General features: G+C 49.0%; 2 protein-coding genes across 5 annotated transcripts in view; one reads left to right on the top strand and one right to left on the bottom strand.

Moving 5' to 3' along the window:
* The window catches only part of ARAF (A-Raf proto-oncogene, serine/threonine kinase), a 20,340-nt gene extending 4,871 nt beyond the window's left edge, over positions 1 to 15,469 (bottom strand). For 2 of the 4 annotated variants that reach the window (XR_003704290.2, XM_028711681.2), the window contains exons 1-11: positions 15,439 to 15,469; positions 11,256 to 11,491; positions 9,043 to 9,149; positions 6,977 to 7,079; positions 6,282 to 6,436; positions 6,069 to 6,173; positions 3,068 to 3,218; positions 2,431 to 2,458; positions 1,512 to 1,666; positions 406 to 608; positions 157 to 333 (exon numbers count right to left, since the gene is read on the bottom strand). Coding sequence is in view for 3 of the 4 variants with exons in the window: in XM_028711681.2 (XP_028567514.1) it covers positions 157 to 333; positions 406 to 608; positions 1,512 to 1,666; positions 2,431 to 2,458; positions 3,068 to 3,218; positions 6,069 to 6,173; positions 6,282 to 6,436; positions 6,977 to 7,079; positions 9,043 to 9,149; positions 11,256 to 11,483 (1,412 nt within the window). In the remaining variant the exon portion in view is untranslated. Of the gene's footprint in view, positions 1 to 156; positions 334 to 405; positions 609 to 1,511; positions 1,667 to 2,430; positions 2,459 to 3,067; positions 3,219 to 6,068; positions 6,174 to 6,281; positions 6,437 to 6,976; positions 7,080 to 9,042; positions 9,150 to 11,255; positions 11,794 to 15,438 lie in introns of those variants that run through there. The other 2 variants (XM_028711683.2, XM_077921573.1) reach the window with 2 other exon arrangements.
* On the top strand, positions 14,954 to 24,839 carry LOC114587448 (uncharacterized). Its single transcript, XM_077921574.1, has 4 exons — positions 14,954 to 15,079; positions 19,030 to 19,192; positions 19,920 to 20,353; positions 23,562 to 24,839. Exon 4 carries the CDS (start codon positions 23,640 to 23,642, stop codon positions 24,552 to 24,554), a length of 915 nt encoding a protein of 304 aa, XP_077777700.1. The 5' UTR covers positions 14,954 to 15,079; positions 19,030 to 19,192; positions 19,920 to 20,353; positions 23,562 to 23,639; the 3' UTR covers positions 24,555 to 24,839.

The raw sequence follows: 24,839 nt of genomic DNA, 5'->3' as shown, positions 1-24,839 counted from the left end.
CCTGGCTGTAGACCCCTCTTGCAGCACAAATCCCGCATCAGGGCAAGGGTGCTTCTATACAGGGCATGAAGGCAGCAGCCCTCTCTGCTGTACTCCAGAAGCCACCCTGCCTCTGACTGGGGAACTGCCCCCGAGGGCCCCGGCCTGCACACTCACGCCATGCCCTGGGCCGTCTGCCGGGCCACGTCAATGCGCTGCACCATCTCCAGGGGGGTTTCTTGCACATGCAGGTGCTGGTACAGGCTGCTGCCTTCGCACCACTGGGTGATGATGGCAAAGCTGGGGCGGGTCATGAAGCCCATGAAGAGCAGGATGTTCACGTGGCGCGTCTTCCTGCAAGGAGAGGCCGGCGTCAGAGGCCTCCTGGCCAGCATCACCTTCCCCTCCCCACAGGTCCCTGCTTACCTGAGCACCTGCATCTCGTTCTTGAAGGCCTGCACCTGCTCGCTGGTGGGGTTGGTGACCTTCAGGATCTTGACCGCCACATCCCCGTACCAGCGGCCCCGGAAGACAGTGCCAAATGACCCAGCGCCTATGCGCTTCAGCATTGTCACCTCGGTATGGCAGACTTCCCAGTAGTAGCTGGAGTCCCGGTAGCCCAGGGATTTCTGCAGGGAGGCAAAGGCAGGCCAGGGACAGGGAGAAAGAGGGTCAAGCCCTTCCACAAGGAGGCCCTGCCCCCCCCCCCGAGCCCCCTGACACACCAAAACCTCTCTGCCCCCGCAGCTTAGCCACACCTTTCCTGACAGCAGTGGTTCCCAAACTGTTTTCCCTCGGGCACACTTTCAGAATAAACATTTGCTCACCCCACACTGAATTTTTTTTTATTGATTAGAAATACACGGGGAAACAAAATGAAGCAACTCCTTGCACTGCTTGATTTATAACACAGAATTTATAACTCGGGGCATCCAGGAAGTATAAAGCAGTGCAAGATGCAGAAGAAGGTGAATCCTTCCAAAAATATAGTTATAAATATGCCTCTCCTTAAGTATATACACAAATTCAGTGAGAGCTGTGAGCTTGCTTTTGCCAGGGAGTCTCATTTATAGTAGGTCTAATTTAAAACAAACTAACCCTCATCTCCTCATCAGCCCAAGGAAGCCCTTCTCTGTTCTCATCTCTCATATTTGTCAGAGTTGAAAATCCCTGCTCACAACAATATGTTATGGAGAAGTGCGGAAGAATAGCCAATGCTCTTGAAGAGAGGCGGGGGTGCCGTTTCTGGCTGTAAAGCCCCCAAAATATATTTTGATACTATATACTACACTGAAATGTTTAAATGCTTCTTTGAGTGTCCTTGAATCTTCCCTCCACCCTCGGCCCCCTCTCCTGCCACACCAGGGGGGTGCACCAGACCCTCTGAGAGCCACTGATCTGGGGTCACCTTCCATCATGGCAACGAAGTTCATTCTCTTGCCCCACAGTAAGAACATTTGGTAGCCCTTTGAAGTGCCCACGGCACATCCGTTAGCCCCATGTCAAAGTGCCACCCCCCCCCCCCCACTCACAGGTTTCTTCTTGTCTTCAGCAGGGGCCTTGCGCTCCCTGGGGGACTCGCCAGGGGACTTGGGGTGGGGGGAGCGTCGGCCAGACGAAACAGCAGCCATGCTGGAAACGGGGGGAGCCGGTGGGGTGCAAGGAGGCGGATCAAGCGCACCTGGGCCTGTGGCGAGAAGGAGGGTGGGCTTACTGCAGGGTGCTCCCTCACAAGCAGGTGGACAGGAGACCATTTCCTTACAAAGTGCTTGGGGGCTTCCAAATGCAGAGTTCTGATAAAGGTGGGTAAAACAAAATGTGGTGTGTGGAGAGAGGGAGGGCAGATTGGAGGGTCACCAAGGAAACGGACTGACTGGCGCTTCAGGACTGACAAAAGGAAGAGGCCTCTTCTTCTTCACGGGGTGCACAGGCAACTTATATAGAATCTGCTGCCACTGGACGTGGCGGCGGCCACGGGCTTCGCCTTTCCCAGCAGGGGTGACTCACCTTCCCTATGTGGCAGGACTACAATTCCCATCAGCTGCAGCCAGAACACCCGGAGGTCAGGGATGGTGGGAGTCCAGCAACATCTGAGGGAGCCCCGGTTCCCCTGCCCATGGATCTGTGGGGCGGGAACTGAGCATGGCACTCGTGCTGAGGGAACAGTGGAGGCCCAACCTCTCTGGAACCGCCAGGCCAGTCAGTCATCTTGGCCAGGCCTGCCTCCTCTGACGGGCAGCATCTCTGGCAGGAGGGGGCCTTTCCTGTCCCCCACTAAGGATCCTCTAGCACTGGTCCATCCCCCCGTGCTGGTCCTAGCTGGTACCTCCCCCCCATGGCGCCCCCATTCAGCGCTGCCCTGGGAGATCTCTGTCCCAGCTCCCTCTCCTCCTCCTCCGGGCTGCCCCTGCCCAGTCCCATCAACCTTCCCCATTCCCAGCAGACACTCACCCTCTGTGTTGTGATTCCTGCTTAGGAGCTGGAAGAGAAAAGGCAGAAGATGAGCAGCTCTGCAGGCAGGCATCTCTGGAGAAGAAAGCATTGGGGCGGACAGAGGGGTCTGCCAGCCCCTTCCTTTTCTCCGGGGGGATTTGGGGGCAGCTCTCAACTTTTTCAGAGTGCTCACATGACTGAATGCTTTTCCACACAACTCCTTCTGCCGCCCCATCCATTCACAGATAAAACCAGCACCTCAGAGAGGTGTTCTAGCCTGGCTTCCCCCGGCACACTAGTTTTCTCTGTGCAGAGATTCATTCATTTGTTTATTTGTTTGTTTGCATGGAGAAGCATTCCATCAGACCTGGTGTCTGAAATGGTACACAGAATCATAGAATTATAGAGTTGGAAGGGACCCCGAGGGCCATCTAGTCCAACCCACTGCAATACAGATTTAGCACCTCTGTAAGAACTAGCCCACCATCAATGACCAACCCATCCATATTATTCCAGGCTGGGACAGAACCTTCCCCTAGGTTACATTTGCTCCTGACCTGGGAGACTCTCTCACACACACAACCCCCCCCCCCCCCGGTCAAATATGTGCTCTACCAATGAGCCAGGACAGAAACTTCAGAGTGAAGTGCCTCACCTCAAGCATGGCGCTGTCCACGGGGCTGGTGGTACTGACCATGTGGACATTTGGGGTGGAGGTTGAGCGGTGCCGTTGGAGCTGCTGCCCACCCCCATGGAGGCCGAGGAAGCCGAAGGCATCTGGGCTGAAGGGGGGCGGCTTTCTTGGGCTGCAAGAGAAGAGGAGGAGGAGGAGGAGGAAGGGATGACATGGCATCCAAGCTGGGGGGGGGGGGCACACTAACCCTCCAGCAGTTCAGGCGCACAGAGGATAATCAGGTCTAATAGCAGATTTATACTTAAAAAGAAGAGGCGAAGTGACTTTTCCTTGAGTTTATCAAGCACAAGTCATTGCTTGATAGTTATGCCCTGGACATGGTGGCTACAGCTGCTCTCCTCTCAGAGTGCGGGTATGCTTTTCTATACTATCTCACCTGCTTTTTAAAACAAAAATCAAGCTTTCCTTGAAGAGCAAAGAAAACTGCCTTATATAGTCGGACCACAGAGTCCATCTAGCCAACAAAGACTCCCCAGGTTTTCTGAAGGCTCTCTTTTCTAGTCCTTCCTGGGGATGCCTGGAATTGAATCTAGAACCTTTTTGACATGCAGAACATGAACTACAGCACTGGGAGGACACAACAGCCTGGGTGTGTGATAGCTTAATCCTTCCAGTTCAAATGTCTCCTGCACAATAATGCAACAGGGATGGGAGGACTTCCGGGTTAGCGCCATCGGCGAATGGTAGAGTTCCTCTGACCGGAGGAACTGGCTCCGCGGAAACTGGGTCTTCCCGCCGCGGCGAAGGTGGGGACCCGCTAGAAATCCCAGGTGGAGGAAGCCTGGGAACGTGGGGTTCGGCAGGGCACCAGGAGCGCCTCCCCTACTCGCAGGGAACCCCATTTTGGGGCTCCGGAGCGAAGTGGGGTGAGCGGCGCGGTGCTGCGAACTGACTGCTACTTTCACGGAGTGAAGCCGCACAGCCATTGCCGGAGAGCGCTGACTTTTTCCTGTGGACAATTGGACTTTAAACAAGTACCCGTGAGTGGAAACGGAAAATTGGATCAAGAAACATCCTAATTTGGCACCGAAGCGGGAAGGTTCAAAACAGGAAGTCCGCCTTCCGCTTTTGTAAATAGGCTGAAGCAAAAACCTTATAAGCTAAAGTCTGGAAAGTCATTTATAAAGGTCTAAATTTCCTTCATTTATAACCACTAAAATCCCCTTGGAAGCAGGAGAAAGGGGGGGGGGGGCTTTGACTGTTCAAGCCTGCAGGAGAGAGAGTAAAGAAAGATAAGTTTCCACCGTCTCAAACCTGGGAACAGGTTGTCAGAGACAGGAATTGTTGGAGAGGTTCATTGACTGTGAATGGAACATTTTGACAGATAGCTAAAAAAGAGAAACAAACTGATTCCAATGTTGCCTTTTGCATTCTAAAGAAACAAAATATTTGAAAAATGAAAGTAACTTTCCTTTGTTGGACTTGCTTTAAAAAGATGGATACAAATAGAAATTGTCTCCTTTAGAGGGAGCTTGTTAAATTGTTGCTGCAGTCTACTTGGGGACTTTACAGCTGTGAGATTAAGATCGTGGGACCAGTCTTTTGACCTTGAATAAAAATGTGTTGGGAGGAAGTTTTGGTGCTTGCTTTTTGCAAGACAAGTGCTTTGTTGGAGCAGATGCATGAGAAGATGGATTCGATAATTGAGAAGATGGATTTGATGACTGTTGTAATCAGTAACTTCGGACAAACAGGGAATATTGATACAGAAACCATCCAGGGCCCAACTCAGGAACCTGTTTTGACTGGGCAAGTGCAAGTGCAGAAGATAATGGAGGAGGTTGCGGTTGCACCTCAAGTAATACAAATGGAGAGACCCGAGGCCCTGCAGGAGCATAAGCCGCTGTTTTTGAAGATTGAATTTGGAGTGGGCCAGGGGGGTTCTGGAGCTGAGGAGGCTCTTAACTTCGGAGGGACTTTGCTTTTAAATACTTTTTGGATTACACTGATGACTGTGGGGAGTGGGACTGTGGGGAATGGGCTGGTCTGATGAGGGGAGATGGAGATAATTTTGGGCTGGAATCTCCCAGAGACCTACTCCTCAATGAGAAAGGAAAGAAATTAAGAAAGAGACCAACAAAAGACAAGGAAAAGTGCAGGTACAAACAAGAAGAAGAAGATCTGCAGAAGGGACATGGAAGAGACTTAAGAGCCTCGGACATAAGATTACCAGGTTGATGGACTAGATGGAATGGACAGTAAGGACTGACATAACCCGAGACCAGGAAGAAGAGACATTGGATGAAGATTGGAAGAAAGTTTATAAAGAAAAATTTTTATTTTGGGAATTAGTGTAAAATTAATGAATATTAGGGAAAATGTTGGAATGAAACTATCTGGCCTTAGTAGAAATGATATAAGGAGTTATGTATAAATAAGTATTAAGTTTTAAGCTCCAAGGTATTTTATGGTAAGACAAGGTTAAATAAATTAAGGCAAATTGAATAACAGAATTTGGTGAAAGATGGAAAGGATCTGCTGAGTTAATTAATAGGTTAGACTTGTAAGATAAATTATTCAATAAAAATTGAGAAAGATGGAAAGAATTTGCTGAAACAACTAATTAAACTAGAATAAAAAAAGGGAGGTGTGAGGAGGTCAATGAAACAAGCAAATGAAAGATAAAGATATGCAATATGGGATTTGTGTCTTTTTCCTTTTGTTGTTGTATTGTTGTATTGGTTTTTATGTATATATTTTTTCTTATTTTTTCTTTTTTATGTATTGTAGTGTTGTTTCCTCTTTTTTCTTCTTTTTTGTAATCTTGAAACTTTTAATAAATATTATTTTTTAAAAAACAAAAAAAAACCAATGCAACAGGGATGGTCTTGCATCATATGCGCTGTGAGTGGCAGATTTAGCCTGCTGCCCGACTCTGCTCCGCTGTGGGTCCATGTTGCTGCTGGCGGCTATTTCTAGATCACGATCCCTTGCACAGGTGGGGAGCGAGCAAGGCTCTTACCCAACAGCTTGAGGGGTCTCTGGTTCGTGACTCGGCTGCACTGGGGTAGTCGGGACACTGTCCTGCCAGAATGGAGGGTGCTGCCCCGGATCATGGCTGTAAACACTACATGAAAAGGAGAAACGGGTTGTTGAGACTGGATACAAGGGGAACAGGGACCGAAGCAGGTGCTCCAACCAGGGGGAGGGGGTGGTGGGGAAAGGGGATACTCACGGCTTATGCGAAGTGGCCAGGTCCAAGCAGACCGTAGGCACTCGGCTGCTGCAGTGCTCGTGGAACTTGTAGCCACAAGTCTGGCAGCGGAAGCCATGGAAGAGGAACTTAAGGCAGAAATCGCAGAAGACCAAATTGAAGTAGGTCTTCCGCACCTGCCCAGAAGAAAGAAGGTCCAGGTCAGAGGAAGGGGAGGAGTTGGGGATGGAACGTTCCCAATATGCCTGTGTGTGTGTCTGTCAACAGGCTGTGTGGACACCCAGCAAGGCTGGGCAAAGGAGCCCAAGTCGCCCGCATGCAGAAAACACGCCCCTTTGGTGTCACAAGTGTGGCCTGTATTTCCAAGCCTTTGCTCCAGGGGGGACAGTTCTGCTGTGAGATTCCACTGCACAAGCAGGGCAGCCTCTGGGTCTAGTGCATTCCTGTAGGGCAACGTTCCCCATTTGGGTGCCCACCGGGGTGTTTTGGACTACAACTCCCAGCGTCCCTCACCAGTGAGCATGCTGGCTAAGGGCTGGGGGGGGGGGGGGGCGTTGCAGCCCAGAACATCTTTGAGGGCACCAGGCTGGGGGAAGCGGCCGCGTGATGCTCTGGAGTGGGGAAGGGGCGGCTGGGTGTCCACAGGGCTTGGGGGGTGTCTGTGTTTGTGTGTGCTGGCAGGGAAACGTGCTGCTGGAGGGCCTCCTGTGACTCACAAAGTTGTGCATAGTAAGCGGCAGGTCCTCCAAGACTTCCACAGAGAGCTCGGCCCCCTCCAGGTTGACCAGGTCCGTCTCCCAATCTGTGATGGTCTTTCGCCTACGGAGAGAATCAACGCATATGCAGCTGTGACCCAAAGCCCGCCACCTACTGCAGCTCCTCCCTAGAGACAGCCACAATGCTGCTGTAGCTGATCAACTGCACGGGGGGGGGGGGGGGAGACAAACCCCATGAAATTTCTCCCCACTCTGGTGAGTTCCAAGTCGACTGCTAATGCTAACCACCACACGCACACCAGGTTAATATACTGCAACACCTAACATAATGCAGCGCTGTAAGAAGCAAGAAATCAGCCATTTTCCATAGTGGGGAAGATGGACACAAAGGTGATGGTCTCGGACCATCCCATTCCCTCGTTCCTGAGGGAGTCCTTGCACTAAGACAGCAATCTCTCTGCCTCTGCTCTGCACTGGGCTTGGGGCAATCAAGCATCCACCACTGGTGGGCAGAGCTGGGAACGAACATTTAAAAATATTCCAACAGCTCAGGCAACAAAACCTTCAGCATGTTTAGAGCCAGATTCTGTGTGGAAAGGGGAAACTGTCAAATCAGCTGGGATTGAAACTTTGCATGGACCCTAGAAGACACTGGTGTAGCTTTTTGGGGCAGGCTGAGGAAGGGGACCGTGCAGAAGGGTACGTGAATAGGCATTCCTCTGGGCTTGAAAAGCCACAGTCCATTTCAAATTGGATTCCAACCCACAGGAAATGGTGCTCACCTTCTGCCCCACCTGAGAGCTCTCCTTTGCCAGTCCACCCACTCCCTTCACAGGTGAAAAAGGCAACCCACAAACCTGTAGCACTGCTAAGGGTGGGAATGAGTCTGGCATGCTACCACTAAGGCAGCAGGCTGTCCCACCTGAGCTCTGCAAGCATCCTGTGCAGGAACTCGCAGAACCCCTTCTGGTCTAAAGCCTTTTCTTTTCCGGAAAGGGTTGCTTGCTCATCTTTTCAGAGCAGATGGAGAGAGGAGACAGGGAATTGGGCAAGGGAGCTTTGGCGGACACAAGGGCCTTCGAGGTCAGACTGGGTGGGCATGGCCTATCCCAGCCCTGCCCCCACTTCCTCTGTGGCTGCAGCCCCACCAGTGTGTCTGTCTGCGGAGACCTGGAAAGCCTTTGCAAGTTCATGTGTAAACTCCAACTGTGTAAAACATTTTGATTGGAAAAAAAGATCAAAAGGTACAGCACATCATTAAAAAACAAAACAAAGCTAAGTAACTGTGTCCAGACCCCTGTCCAGCTGGATGAGCTTCCTGGCAGGTTTGCAGGAGATGCACACGGCAGAACTCCTCATGCTGCCTTCCTCAACCTGGGGTGCTCTTCCATACGCTTTGGACAACAACGCCAGCCAGCCCGCCAGCCACAGCCATTATAGCTGTGTTGATCATAGCTGGGGCTGATGGGACTTGTACAGTGGTGCCCCGCAAGACGAATGCCTCGCAAGACGAAAAACTCGCTAGACGAAACGTCTTGCGAGTTCTTGCGAGTTTGTTTTCTTTTTCTTAAAGCCGTTAAGCCGCTAATAGCCGTGCTTCGCAAGACGAAGAGACTCGCGGAACGGATTAATTTCGTCTTGCGAGGCACCACTGTAGTCCAAAGCATCAGGAAGGGGGGCACGCCAGGTTGGGGAAGACTAGACCTCCGGGGTCATCTAGTCCAGCCTCTTGTTTTCGAAAAGGGCCAGGGTGGTGCTTCTGAGATTCTGCCACAAGGGCGTGAAGGCAACAGCCTTCCCTACTGCTGACCTCGATCTACACTGGCCTCCAGAGATGGACTGCTTTGGATGACGGACTAGATGCATGTAAAACTCTTCAGATCTGGACACCCATAATGCAGAATTTCTGTGTGTGGATAGGGCAGGCCTTGGGTACAGCGTGCTACATTTCGTTTGCTCTTTCCTATACCCAGTCAGATTGAGGACCCTCAGCTCCCTGCCTGCCTTCCCTTGCTTCCCCGGCCAACCTCAGCAGCCACCTCCTCTCCCTGACGAGAGCCACTCACCCATCGCTCTTTTTCCTGTAGACCACACAGCAGTCCTGGTTGAGCCCACGGACCTTCAGGGCCTTGTCTAGGGAGCTGTAGACAGTTGTACCCGGCCGGACAGTCACCTGAGAGGAAGGAGGGAAGCAACCGGTGTGTGCAAGACAGGATATAGACAGTTGGGTGAAGAGGGAGATGGTACTGAACTGACCTTACAGACCCTGTTCTCAACATGCAGCTTTGAACTCCACTCTGTCTCTGCCTTCCTCCCATTAGTCTGCTGAAGAAGGCCCAATATGGACCAGTATAGAATAGAATAGATGGCCAGGACTTAGAGCAATCTGGTTAGCATCGGAGCAAGAAGCAGGATCCTTTGGTTCTGGGTGCCACTGGCCCCATGTGGCAAGCTGCAAGATGCAGCTTTGAGCATCTTCCTGGGGCAAGAACTCTCAGGCCCTGGACTGGCCACTGGGCTCTCCTGGAAAGAAGGCCTGTCATTAGGCTTCCTGGGGTCTTGGCTGAGCAACACAATTTTTCTGTCTCTGATCCTTGGTTTGGCGCCTGCCTGCTTGCTTTGAGACTTACTACATGGCAACAGGTCAATTAGGATCCGTGATAACTGGTTTCAACAAATCCTCCGCCCCTGAACCAACTCTAAATCCTCCTCTGCGACTTTTATTATCAAACATGAGCCATATCTGATGCGCTGCTATATATCACCTCAGCATTTGTTTTCAATTTTCTGTACTGTTTGACAGCTGACACAGAATGATATTCTTTTGAAAGATGACAAGAAATAGTTTTTTAGAATGCAAGAACACTTGATGGAATTTCTGATAGTCTTTGACAGATGTTCCATCTTTGGTTAAAATCCAGACATGGCGGCCTCTGAGGCCTAGACCCAAAAAGTTTTGGGCTCTACCACCTCACAGAATTACAACTCTTAGCAACTTTCAGCAAACTAAAGTACCCATAATTCTTGGGGGTGGGATGTGCTTTAAAAATATAGTGTGCACACATATTCAGCTAAGTCCTATTCCAAGGAACCCACTGAAATTAGTGAACCTAGAGTAGTCATGTCCATTAACTTCAGTGGGTGTGCTTTGAGTAAGATTAGTGTTGAATACCCTTCTATGATATGATAGTCCAGTTAGGAACTCTTCAGGATATCTGAACTCACTACATGGTCAGTCCCAGCCTCAGTTCTCCCACCTATAAAATGGGAATAAAAAAACTCAGCTTGGAGATTTATTAAAGAACCCTAATTACATCTATTTTAAATGAATAAATAAATAAATAAAATCCCACTTTTCAATACAGATGTTCCAAGGCAGTAGTCCTCAACCTTTCCAAACCCAGGATTATGTATTTAGTATGAATATTTATACTCATGAGAAGAGAAGACTCCCTGGAAAAGACCCTGATGTTGGGAAAGATGGAGGGCACAAGGAGAAGGGGACGACAGAGGATGAGATGGCTGGATAGTGTTCTCGAAGCTACAAACATGAGTTTGACCAAACTGCGGGAGGCGGTGGAAGACAGGAGTGCCTGGCGTGCTCTGGTCCAGGGGGTCACGAAGAGTCGGACACGACTAAACGACTAAACAACAAACAACAACATTTATACTCTGCCTTTATAGTTCACAACTGAACTCCTCAAGCACATTAAAAACCAACCAACACCAGAATGCAATGAAAATACAGCAAAAGCAGATGATTAAACAAACAAACAAACAAAATCACAACAAACCAGCAAAATTTACCTGGAAACCCAACCTGCAAACAACGGGACCTACTTTTATTTATCTTTTTTTTTTTTACCATGCATGTCTTCCTTCCTCACTTTCATGCCTTCTCTTTGTTTTTCTGTTCCTCCCCCTTTCTGCTCTTTTCCTGCTCTCTCTCGCTCTCTCTCTACCTCCATCTCTTTCCTTCTCTTAAAAAAAAGTAAGCAAACATGAAAAGAATGGCGATTCTGCTGCCCTGAACTGTGGCGCACTTTAGGTCAGTGCTTGACCCAGTTTTGGGTTGTGATCCAGCAATGGAAGACGGCTGCCCTAAAGCAAGAAAGGGGCCTGGGAAACCTGTGCTCCTCTTGCTGGACTCATCCTCAGCCCTGCCGGGGGTCCAACAACACCTGCAGGACCACAGGTTCGCCCACCCGCTGCCTCGCCAGACGCTCTCTGAATAGCTATGATCACACGCAGCCTCTCATGGCCAGAAAGTCTCGCTCACCACTGTGCGCTGTTGATTGGGGAGGTCCACCTTGATGGTGCTCCGAGCCTCGGCCATGGCTCTGCCTCCGAGCCTTTTCCTGCGAGAGGCAAGCATCGTCGTCATGCTGTGGGAGAGAGGCAGGAGGTCTCCCCTCCCACCCCCACCTGAAAGGCCGGGGTCTGGAGAGGAGGAGGAGGAGAAGCCATTCGTGAGTGTGCCGCAGGAGGAGTTCTGACTGCGCCTCATCCAGGGGCCTGCAAGGAGGAAGATAGCAGAGGCAAACGAAAGGGCTGACCTCCAGGTCCCTGTCACAGTATGCATGCTTTTTAGCAACAAATATAAAAGAACAGACAGAAGTGCACACCCACAGAATTTTCATATGGAGCACAATCTGCTACCCGGCACATGAAGCTGGCGCCCACAGGCTCCCAGATTTAGCTTTCAAACAAACAGCAGTTTCCTAACCCCTCATGATTGTCTGACGCAATCTCCTGGAAAAGCATATCGCTGGCAGCAGGTAACAAGCTCACTGTGATCACTTTATATGTTAACTTGTTTTGAAACAAGACTTCCTTTATGTGAAAGAGCCCCCCCCCCCCCCGCTTTTGGGGGTCATCCCTCGCATGACTGTTGTTGTGGAGCTGTTGTTGTGGAGCTGTTGTTGTGGAGCGTGTGTTCACACAGTGCTGAGCTAGTCAGGAAGACAACACTTCGTTTGCACCCCGGCGAGTCATGTTAACAGAGGACATTTTCTTATTGTGTTCCCAGCTTAAGAGAAGCACATTCTCTTTTGGTATAGAGGAAAGTAACTGCATTCTGAATTAAAGTGTAAGCAGCCCCAGGGTGGCAGAGTATTAGCAAATACCTGGTCTTCTCACAGCACCAAGTTTTACCAAAGAAATGTGTTGGACATAAATGTTTTTGTGCTTGAAAACACACATATAAATGTTGCTCCTATAATGCATTTTCTGCTCCTGTGCTGCATAGTACATTTTGCTGAGCATGCCAGTGCCATTTACCATAGAGAGGTAGACTCATGCAAACCCCACAACAGCCAATTTTGTTTTGCTAAAAAAGCATTGGAAGATTGCAACTTTGGGAACGGCAGGGGTCTGAGAAGGCTCAGCCTCCGTTATCCTGAAATTTCACTATCTAATTTCACAATCCCCATTTGCTATGCATTTGGCTTCACCACAAAAGCCTTCCCTCACCCCTTGCAGCACAAACCAATCCTGTGAGTTTCTAAGCATCCTTAACCCTGCCTTGGTTCTAAAGCCAAACAGCCATATTTGCTTCCAAGCCACCCCAACCTCCCAGCTAAGCAAAATTTTCCCATGAGCCCACTACCTCCACCCTCCCAAGGTAGGTGTCAGGGGAAACTGGAAGGGCCAAAATTCCCCACTCCTGTTCTAAAGAGAAGTTTCTGTCACATAAAATCACCTAACCATTATTTAATTACATGATGCTCTTTTGCTCAAAGGCCTGTGGGGGCCATAGAATTGTAGAGTTGGAAGGGACCCTGAGGGTCATCTAGTCCAACCCCCTGCAATGCAGGAATCGCAGCTAAAGCCTCCATGACAGATGGCCATCCCACCACTGCTTAAAAACCTCCAAGGAAGGAGAGTCCCCACCCTCCCAAGGGAGACCATTCCACTGTCAAACAGCCCTTACAGCCAAAAAGTTCTTCCTGGTGTTTAGTCGGAATCTCCTTTCTTGCAACTTGAAGCCATTCGAGTTCTACGCTCCAGAGCAGGAGAAAACAAGCTTGCTCCCTCCTCCATGTGACAGCCCTTAAGATATTTGAAGATGGCTATCATATCTCCTCTCAGTCTCCTCTTCTCCAGGCTAAACATACCCAGCTCCTTCAACCATTCCTCATAAGGCTCTTTTTTATATCCTTGATCATCTTGGTTGCCCTCCTCTGCACATTGTTCCAGCTTGTCAACAACCTTCTTAAACTGTGGTGCCCAGAATTGGACATAGTATTCCAGGTGTGGTCTGACAAAGGCAGAATAGGGTGGTACTATTACTTCCCTTGATCTGGACACTAGACTTCTGTTGATGCAGCCTAAAATAGTATTAGCCTTTTTTGCTGCTGCATCACCCTGTTGACTCATGTTAAGCATGTGGTCTACTAGGACCCCCAGATCCTTTTCACATGTACTGCTAGTAAGCCAGGTTTCCCCCATCCTATATTTGTGCATCTGGTTCTTCCTGCCTAAGTGAAGGACCTGACATTTGTACCTACTGAAACTCATTTTGTTAGCTTGCGCCCAGTTCTCCCATCTGTTAAGGTCATTTTGAATTCCAATTCTGTCTTCTGCGGCACTAGCTACCCCTCGCAAGCTTACCCTTCCTTTGCCCAAGTCATTTGCAGCTTTTCATGAACCCCATGCACACAGCCATTCACCGTGAAGGGCCTGAAGATGCTGAATGCTACCAGCAAAGTGAGGAGAAAAACCGAAGGCAAGTGACAGCAAACAAGCTTTTCCTTCTTCTTTTTGTGCAATAATGTTTGAGCAGGAATAGTACCCTGGAGCAGCGAGAACTTGACATTTGAGCAGCTGTACCCTGGATAATTTCATCTGCTCAGTTCCAGTTTGGGGGGGGGGGTGGAGAGAGAATAAACATTGGGGCTTCCTGGAGTTGCCACTATCAGCTTGCTTCAGGTCCACCCTCAGGGAGTCTTGGTGGCTTCAAGCTCCACTCTGCAGCTACACCATCATTACAGCTCCGGCAACAGCAGGCTACCTTCCATCAGAATAAAGGGGTGTCCCCGACCCTCCCCACTTGGCTGTCAAACTGTTCTCTGATAGACCTCAGAGGCTAGTGTGGGAGGCTTGTTCACAAGGAGTGTGTTCTTTTGAAAGAAATAAATTAGCACTTCCGTCACTCAGGCGCCAATTAATCACTGGCATTAGGCGCATCATGCTGCTACTGTCCCAATATTGAAACAGAAAACACACGACACAGGTTTGCAGCTGGGAACTGGGATTATTACAAGACTTGTGAAGTGAGGATGTAGCAGCTAAAATGAAGCTGGCTCTGGGATCCCTTGACCTTGAAACACAACTTCTTTCAGAGTAGGCTAGAGGACACCTGCAGATCTTGAATTTATCTGAATGAATTTACTTATTATCGAACCTCAATTTATTTATCATGAAATTCTGCAAAAGCTTGCAGGAATAAGACTGTCACTGCCTGACTAAAAGTGAAACTGGCAAGAGGCTGCTTACTTCTATAACTTGCTTTTGAAGTTTTATCGAAACCTTGGAAGCCACTGATCAAAAAGCTGCATCTCATGAATTCACCTGCTGCATTGCTGACAACCCCCCCACACACACACACACCAACCCCAAAGCTGCAACACAACTGCTTAGTGTGTCTAAGATGCAACTGCCTCTTTATACAGGGGTCTCTTGTCTAACACCAAAAATGCCACTGCTTTTGGAACAAGGGCAACTGCTATATTGGGATCTCTAATTTGGAGATGAAACGCCAGTTGATTTTAGGGCAAGGACTGTGAAGAGAGAAAATATCTCTTGCAGGTAACTGTCAGTCTTGATCCTGTAGTCCACGGGCAGCCAATATGTTGCCTCCCAGAGAGGTGGACTACAGCTGCCAATTGTCCTGACCACTGGCTATGCTGGTTGAGGCTGATGGGAGTTGGAGTCTGACAATATCTGGAAAGCATCACATCCCCCCCCCCTGCACACTTTCTGCATGAAATGCAGCTGCGTCCACCTGCAGAGTGGGTGGCAGCCTGGGGGTGAGAGGAAGCCCAGGCCCAGGCCACCAGCGGAGGCAGAGGTCGACGTGGGCCTAAACCCAGCCCGGGAAAGGTAGGAGCCGCGGCTAAGGGGGCAGGACCCCCAGGCCCCCTCTGGTCTCTGCTTGTCCCCGCGGCCCTTCCTCCCTTGGCCATTTTGTGGCTGGCCTACGGGGCTGCAAGGTCTCGGGCTGCCCCGCGAAGCCCCAGGCCAGCCGGGCAGCATTCCGGGGCCCGGGGAGGCGGCGCCACCGCCCCGAGGGGCCCCCATTCACCGGCCCCGACGCCGCCCTCCCAAGGGGAAAGGGGCCCGCGCGCGCCTCCCGCGGATCCCCACGACTCCCCGGAACACGGGTGTGCGCGTGTCCTGGGCACCGAGGCCCCGCGCCGCGCTCCCGCCCCGCCGCCCGGGCGAGGAAGGGAACTTCCTACCTGCCGCCGCGAAGCCGCCGCCGCCGCCGCCATCTTGTCCGAGCCTCCGAGGTGGGCGGGGCCGGGCGCTGACGTCGCAAGCAGAGGAGGGAACTCCCTGGGGGCGGGGCGGGGCGCTTAACTCCTCCTTCGCCGGAAGGGTGTGGGGTGGAGGGACCCCCGAGGGTCATCCAGTCCCTCCGCAGCCTCCTCTTCTCCCAAAGAAGGCAGCGGAGTTTTAGGATCAGAGTCTTCCTTCTCCGAGATGGGCTCCCTTCCCGGGCAGACGAGCCCCATCTAAGACTACGCACCAAGCCTCCCCCGTTTGGCCTGCGCGGCCAGGCTGGCCAAGCCCATGGGGGGGGGGGGCAACTGAATCAGGAAAATTCAATACAAATCTTAGGTTGTGTGTCCACCTAACAAAAGTCAGCCCCCCATGGGGTCAGGACTTTGTTGGGGGGGAGGACTTCTGTTGCGGGGGGGGGGGCAGAACCGACGTGATTTGTCAGCAAATTAAGTATTTCTATTGTTTTGCTTAATGGGGGGCAGTTGCCCCCTCTGCACCCCCTTGGTGCACCCCTAACAAAAGCCTGCCCCCTCCACAAATATCCTGGCTACGCCCGTGGCAAAGCCACACCCATCTAACATCAGGTGTGGGGTGCATGAAGATGCAGCTGTGCCAAAAGGGGTTTGCAGGCACCTGCAAAGCTTCGTGCAAGACCCGAGAGTCGCCCTGGCATGGGGCTAGGATGGCGTGGGTGGGCCCCAGCAATTCAGCACATAATGGCTGCTGAGCCACCTGGGCATTGCAAAACCAGACCACCAGGACCACGACGATGATGATAAATAGCTTACCACGCTGCCAAATGGCAGAACCATGCATCTATATACAGTATACGCAACCGAAGCCAACACACTGTTAGTAAATGCAGCTGGTAGCAGAGCAAATCGCTTCAGCTCACCCACTGACCATGTTACGGACTAACAAAGAATGTAAATAGATATCCTATCATCAACCTCTGTACAATGGCACTACCAGGCACGATACATAGACCAGAAAGAAAAAATCACAATGAGTTGCAAGCTACTGTAGTTCAGTTCCGGTGCTGAAACGGCAGCATTGGCGGTTCAAGCGCAAAAGAAGAGTCCTGCTGGACCAGAGCAAATGTCCATCTAAGCCCCGCGTTACGTTTCTGACAAAGAGCTGCCAGAAACCTGTGGAAAAGATGCAAGCAGCTCATAAAAGGGATGCCTATTTCATTTTAGTTGTCCTCGGCACCCAGTCAGAGGCAGACTTGGGGGCGGAGGTCATTTGGAGCAGAGAAGTACCTATGGGAGTGTGTCCCCTTCCACCACCCACAGTCTTTCTATTGCAAATCTCTCCCTCCCACCTGCCTTCCCCCTTTCCTATATTTGCATTTAAAAGGTAAAGGTAAAGGTACCCCTGCCCGTACGGGCCAGTCTTGCCAGACTCTAGGGTTGTGCGCCCATCTCACTCAAGAGGCCAGGAGCCAGCGCTGTCCGGAGACACTTCCCGGGTCACGTGGCCAGCGTGACAAAGCTGCATCTGGCGAGCCAGCGCAGCACACGGAAACGCCGTTTACCTTCCCGCCAGTAAGCGGTCCCTATTTATCTACTTGCACCCGAAGGTGCTTTCGAACTGCTAGGTTGGCAGGCGCTGGGACCGAGCAACGGGAGCGCACCCCGCCGCGGGGATTCGAACCGCCGACCATGCAATCGGCAAGTCCTAGGTGCTGAGGCTTTAACCCACAGCGCCACCTGCGTCCCTACATATTTGCATTTACTGTACATTATATCCCGTGTCAACCTACGGGTATGGCTTCACTTGCAAATAGCCTTAACAGGCGTGACATGTGAGTCCCTTTCAGGTTTACATGAAACCACACATCTGGGAAGGTGGATACCAGGTTATGATTTATTTGATATCTATATAACTTATGGGACCAAGGGCGGGAGAATATCTATGGTGGTATCTTGGTTCTCAAACTTAATCCATTCTGGAAGTATGTTCCAAAACCAAAGCCTTCCAAAACCAAGGTGTGCTTTCCCATAGAAAGTAATGCAAAATGGATTAATCCATTCCAGACATTTAAAAACAACCCCTAAAACATCAATTTAAGATGAATTTTACTAACAAGACCATTGATCCATAAAATGAAAGCAATAATAAATGTACTGTACTATAAAATAAATAAGACAGTATTTCAGATGATAATTTTTTTTAAAAAAAAATCTTACCTACAATGATGATAGTCATTCTTTGGATGGGGGGCCTTTTATCCATTTCCACAGTCACACAATCAATCAATCAATCAATCAATCATCAATAGCCGAACTGGGTTCCACACAGTCACAAAACAAAATACGCAAAAAATCCTCAAAAACAAAAAGGTCAAACTTAATGCATTCCAGAAGTCTGTTTGACCTGAAATATTCAAAAAATAAGGCACAGCTTCTGATTGGTGCAGGCGGCCCGGAAACAATAGCCGACAGCCACATTGGATGTTTGACTTCGGAAAAGCATTCGAAAACCAGAACTTACTTTCGGGTTTTTGGCATTTGGGAACCAAGGCGTTTGAGTACCAAGGTTCCAATGTAGTATCTATGTCTGAACTGTAGTTAAATGCAGATAAAATATTTGTGGTTCCTGCAGAACCTAAGCAAATTTCTCTCCAAAGGAGGGAACTGTTAAAACCAGGGATGGGGGGGGGGCAGTTAAACAACTCCCTCAAAATTCCAAGTCCCCCCCACAGCCTTGAACTAAGGTCAGAACAATGAGCCTGAAGAGGCTCAGAAAAGCAGTCTATAAAATTGAAGTGGATACTGTGTATCCTCTGTTTCCTCGGACTATCCATTATAGAAACAAAATAAAAAAATCCTTCCAGCAGCACCTTAGAGACCAGCTAAATTTGTTATTGGTATGAGCCTTCGTGTGCATGCACATTTCTTCAGATCCAATATAGAAAACTGTAAAAACTTCAAATCATCGCCAAAATTCAATGGTTTGACGGATTTCCTTGGCTCCAAGGGCTAATGACTCCTCCAGAAGAGGGGGGGGGGATCAAGGTCTCCCCTGCCCCAGGAGGCGATCAAAGGCAGCAGAAACCCTGGCAGAAACCCATCAGGATGGCGGGTCGAATCCTGATACTTTCAAAGGAGAAGCGCAGGAAAGCCTTGCAGCTAGGGGGCTTGAGTAAAGACTTCTATTGTTCTTTGAGGAAGAGGGTAGTTAAAAGGGTGAGGGAAACTGGGGTTACTGACAGGGGTGGGTGACAGTTTCATGTTTCTTTATGCCAACCACTCCTCTTCTGTGTCATATCTGTGATGTATTGATGCTGCTATTGGAAATGTATTATGGGAAAGGGGGAGGGAGTCTTAAAAGTCCACGCAGCCCCACACTCGGGGTTCCTACTCTTTGTGTATTTGAACCTTGTTGCAACAAATAAAGATCAGGTTTACTGACTGCTGTTTTGCTTCTTTAACCTAACTGGAGACTCCTTCTTTTGCTGACCAGAGGGACTCATGGGGAGTGGCACCCCAACAAGCCGGGCAACGGAGTAATCCCCCACCCCAATATTTTTTCCTTATCAGCCTTTCCCGATGACACTGACTAGAAGCTGAAGGAGGAGGAGCCAGCAATGGAAGGTGACTCAGTTGTGGAGAGAATGGCTGCTTAAGGCCAGAGAAATTCTGGTGCCCAAAAAAGAGCAACATCCTTGCCAAAAGGTTTCAGCAGGCTGCAGTCCACTATGCAGTAAGGATGAATGAAGCTGTCAATTTTGGATTCTCTCATTTTTTTCATTTTCCCAATTTTAAGTTCTCCATATTTCCACAGCAGTTTGCATTAAAAAAATATCTATTAAAGATTTTCTTGGGTAACAAAAGCATGTGCATTGTCTCTTTTTTCAGATCTTGCATTTTTAAAAAATGTCTTCAGCAATTTAATGCAATTTTCTCCTAATATATGCATTTTTGCAAAGCAATTTCCCCTAATGCAATGCATTTTGGTATATTATATTCAATAATACATGCATTTTTATGCACACTTTCCCCTAGTATGTGCATTTTTGTACACATTATTTATGACCAAATTAAGTGGAGAAGTGTGAATTTCAAAGCACAGCCTGCGTTTTGGTTTGCAAATTAGGTAAGTTTACCTTTAAATCAACTTTCTCCCTCAGTCCTACTTGTAAGTGAATCCTATGGCATATAGTAGGACTTACTTCTTAGTAAACCTGCATTAGAACAGTTTTCATACAAAATTACTCATTCTTAAAGGAAACACAAACCCCTGGAACCTAGGACCCCCTGGAGATGGGGCCAGGTGCAACAATACTTTAGATCTCAGTGCTAAAGCCATTTATGTTGCCTGTGGATGTCACAACTTAAGCCTAATTATATTATATAGTTATATATTGCTTAGACTGCCTTATTTTGTTTTTTAGGATAATGTTAAATTGTTCCTTCCATTCTCTTCCCAGGCCTAAGAAAGCAATCAGTGACATGCAGAAGCCTCCTGCTCTAATGATTTCATGTAGAGCAGTTTCCCTTTTGACAAGACTTTGAATAATATATAAATTGAAACTGAATCCTGGCAAGACAGAGGCATTATATGTTCCAAGTACTTCGAGTTTAGGAGGTGCACTCCCTTGCAAGGAGTGGGGTCAAAGCTTGAGGGTACTTCTGGACCTGGACCCAACATTGTAATTGGAGGCTCAAGTTAGAGCAGGAACCCCTGCCCTCAGCCGCAAGCCCAGGGACCCCAAGGTTCATCTAGTCCAACCACCTGCAATGAAGGAATCTCAACTAAAGCATCCATGACAGATGGCCATCTCACCTCTGCTTAAGAATGTCAAAGGAAGGAGAGTCCACCACCCTCTGAGGGAGAATGTTCCATTGCTGAACAGCTCTTACGGTCAGAAAGTTTTTCCTAATGTTTTGTTGGAATCTCCTTTGTTGCTACTTGAAGCCATTGGTTTGAGTCCTACCTTCCAGAGCAGGAGAAAACAAGCTCGCTCCCTCCTCCATGTGACAGCCCTTGAGATCTTTGAAGATGGCTATCATATCTCCTCTCAGTCTCTTCTGTTCCAGGCTAAACGTACCCAGCTCCTTCAAGCACTCCTCATAAGGCTTAGTTTCCAGACCCTGGTTCATCCTGGTCGCCCTCCTCTGCACATGTTCCAGCCTGTCCTTCTTAAACTGTGGTGCCCAGAACTGGACACTTGGCTCCATATGTGATCCGACCAATGCAGAAGGAATTACTTCCCTTGATCTGAACACTAGACTTATGTTGATGCAGCTAAGAATAGCATTACCTTTTTTTGTTGCTGTATCACACAGCTGACTCGTGTTAAGCATGTGGTCTACTAGGACCCCTAGATCCTTTTCACATGTACTGCTAGTAAGCCAGGTGTCCCCTAGCCCAGTGTTCCCCAACCTTGGGCCTCCAGCTGTTTTTGGACTACAACTCCCATCATCCCTCGCTAGCAAGACCAGTGGTCAAGGATGATGGGAATTGTAGTCCAAAAACAGCTGGAGGCCCAAGGTTGGGGAACACTGCCCTAGCCTATATTTGTGCATCTGGTTCTTCCTGCCTAAGTGCAGAACCTGACATTGGTCCCTATTGTGCCCAGTTACTGTTACACTGCAACATTTTGATGCAACGTCCAAGTCCCAACTAATGCCAGGATGCCTAAGCTAGGTCAGATTTGCCAACATTTGTGTCCTTGCACAAAGACACAAAAGTACATTTTGTCAAACCTTAAAATATAATATGATGCATCCATTGGGGACCTCCCTCTCATTCTCATCCCATCAGAGGTAGAGTGTGTGGTTTCAATTGCAATCAGCTGTGTCCCTTTGCATCTCATTGAAACTGGTCTTGAGGGGTATAAAAGGCCCTTGATAAGGAAGCTTGGTTTCCCCACCTCTCCACCCAGTGTCTTCTGCCAGGAAGGATTTGTAGGTGGGCCTTGTGGTAGCTTGTTCATGGTAAGTATCCCCCCCCCCCCATTATGCTTTTGCAATCTCTAATCCTTTGAAGCCATGTAGGAGTTTTATAGTACTATTTTGGGTAGCTTCTGCTTTGTAAATTTTTCTGCCTGGTTTTACCACCACCACCATTTTCTGGCATCAAATCTTTGGGTGCAATCTCTTTCAGAGTGGGATGCTAGCATGGTCCTGCTCTTGCAAGTCATGGCAGAAGCCCAGACTTGCAGCTCTGTGGAGCTTGCCTTGCTGCACAGGATGGGGCTGCAACTCATTATGGTTCTCAACAGTGTTGTGGATGAACCTGACACACCTTTCTTGTCTAGCTTACCAGGGACTCACTGAGAGGGACCATTAAAGCTTCTAAATTGGTAACAACATAAAAAAAACATTTGATTTTAAGGTGAACTGAGGGCTGAATTCAGTGCCGGATTTATGTATATGCTAAACAAGGCATAGCTTAGGGCCCCACTCTCTTGAGGGCCCCCGCAAAATTTCCACTATTAATATACTTCTTCTAAACTGTATTTCAGTTCAACAATTACTTTGATAAAATATATTTTGTTATTTGCAAATGGCTTTAGATACCTGTTAGGTCCATAAATTACCCTATAGCATATTCAACACAAAAAAAACAGCGACAATTTGTTGTTGACAAAGGACAGCTGGACATCTAAACGGCCCCATTACCTTCAGGAGCTTAGGGCCTCATCAAACCTAAATCCGGTCCTGGCTAAATTGGTGGAACTGTGAGACCAAACACTTGCCTTTCTACTGATGGTCGTTTGGAGAATGGTTTCTGGTGCAAGAGAGACAGTGTCTAGGATGTGGTTTGGCCCTGGATGTTGAAAGCTTCTGAGAGCCGATGTTTTCTCTGTCTTCAGGCTCATCCAGACTTGCTTTTGTGCCACATTTCTAGGCACAGGTCTGGGCTTCCAAGTGCTTTCTGGTTTTTTACCCTGGCACGTTCCCCACGAAAACCCGCTTTTTACTGCTGATTCTAAGGAAATGGCAATCTTTGAAAAACCTGAATTGTCATGTGTTCTGATTCATCATTAAAGAGCAGGTCTTCCTGGGGAAAGTGCCAGGTGTGTGTGTGTGTGTGTGTGTGTGTGTAGCGCTTGGACACAGAACTTTAAAGCACAGACCTGTCGTCTAGAAAGCACGGTACAAAAGGCAAGCGTGGTGGAGCCCAGAGTACCAAAGAAAAGAATTGTGACCTGAATAAGCATGTCTTTGGTGACACCCATGTTGTAGTTATGCCACTGCTCCTCTTCCTATCTGCAGTGATTATCTATACAATTTCAGGGTGTTGGCAAACTTTTTTTTTTTTTTTTTGCCTCTTAGCAGATCAAATTGCTTAATTAGAGGCAGATTGAAAATGAGCTATTAAAGACTGCAGACCTAAGCAGGTCTGATTGCACTTCACTGAGGTTTAATTTCAAGTAAGCATGTTTGGGATCATGGAGTGTCCCCACTTGATGGGTGTGGGGCATGTGCAGAGTGCTCCATTTTTGGGACTCACCAACTTGTGTCCTACATGCATGCTTGAACTAGGGTCAGGGGTCTCAGGGTAAGTTTCAAAACTTCTGAGAAGGTTAACCTAATAGCTTTTAATGGTTTTGCTGAGGCAGTGTCTTGTCCCACTGGTTCATCCAGCCCAGCAGGCGTGGCTGACACAGGAGGGAGCTGCCCCACTGGCACTAGAGCAGTGGACTCATTCTGGTGCATATTGGCTGAAGCTGATGGATGCTTGGAGCCCCACAACAACTGGAGGGACAGGGCTCCCATCCTGAGGGGGAGCACCCAGATTTACATCCTCCTTCGGCCATGGAGCTCAATGAACTCCATGGCGGTAAGACAACCTGTTACTGAATGTTTGTTGGACCTTGTCCAACCTGCTGTATTGCAGATGTTTTCAAGTTATAACTCTAAAAAGACCCAACCAGCATGACAGGGAGGATGGGAGTTGTAGTCCTGCAACATCTGGAGGGCACCAGATGTTTTTGTCCAAAGTCTGATTTAAAGATCAGGACCAGAGATGGCAGACGCTGGATTGGGAGTCTACTGGGAATAACCAATCCACAAGCTTGCACTACACCCCTGAAATGAGTTTGCATCTATTATTGTTTCAGCTTTGCTTGCGGAAAGTCTCCAAAGGCCTGGGCCAACTTGAAGCCTACATCGATGCAGAAGAAGGTGTGGCTTTCCAGATGGATAACAACCTGATCTGGGACTCATTGGATGGCCAATACACATGGGCCATACAGGGTCTAACTGAAAAGTTGGCATCTAGCAAATTCTGGGTCACTTGTCTGCCTATGGGAAAGGTTATGCTGAGAAACTGGGCAGGGAAGTATCTCGCTGCAGTGGCTATAGGAGAAAACCCAGTAAACTTCCCCATCCAGCCTGTTCAGTACTCAGAAGATCCATCTTTACAGTTTGAGGTCTTTTACAAGGGCAATAGGGTAGCTTTCCAGGCCTACAATGGGCTGTTCTTGACCAGGACATATAGAGGGTTCACTTCAGTTGAAGCAGCCAAGTTGGTCGCTGATGATTCCTGTTATTTCCGTCCCCTGATCGGAGACCTCCTCCCCCCAAAGTTCAAAATACTGAGGGTGATCACAAGCGATCTCTCTCACATGATATACCACCACTCTGTCTTGGATAAGCAGGTCTACGCCAACCGGGGGGAAGCAGCAGTGAGGCACACTTTCGACATGACTTGGGAGTCGACCGTTGCAGACACCGTTTTCTGGAACAGTCTGTGGGGGCTTGGTGTGGAAACTTCCTGCCACTTCACTGTTGAAGATGCAATGCCTCGTTTGGAGTACACGAAGAACAATGACCGGACCGTCCTTGTGCAGAGGAATATTTCTCAGAGGCTCACCCAGGAGGTGCTGGTGCCCCCCCACACTGAAGTCTTGGCCAAGCTTGTTGTCCACAGAAATTCTACGGCTACTGTGTCATTCACAGCTGTCATCCAAAAGGTGAAATCAAATGGGGATGTGGTGATGCTGAACAAAGGTGGGCTCTGGAAGGGTCTTGTCTACCACGGGGTCCGTCTGGAGATCACCAAGCGGAAGCTGAGTGAGCGCAGACCTCTTGAGGAATGCCCCCTCCTGTGATGTTATGGGGAGTGGTGTCCTTCCAAGGGGGCCACATGGACTGGATGGCAGGTGGCTCACCCCTGAAGAAACATAGCTATGGCTGCTCAGATTCTGGACCACCCTGGTCCGTTGTCACTTTGAAGACTATTCCTGCTTATCAAGGCAGGCAAGGACTGCTTCCTGGCTGTCTTCTGGCAGATCCTTTCTACCTCTTAGGTGCCTGAAAATGATGGCTACCTTTTTTACGACAAAGAGGAAGAGAGCTCCTTGCCTTTTTAGCATAATTAACGCAACTTAAATAAA

The sequence above is a fragment of the Podarcis muralis genome, chromosome 17, assembly GCF_964188315.1.
Source record: "Podarcis muralis chromosome 17, rPodMur119.hap1.1, whole genome shotgun sequence".
Taxonomy (NCBI): Eukaryota; Metazoa; Chordata; class Lepidosauria; order Squamata; family Lacertidae; genus Podarcis; species Podarcis muralis.
This window is presented reverse-complemented; position numbering and strand designations above follow the sequence as displayed.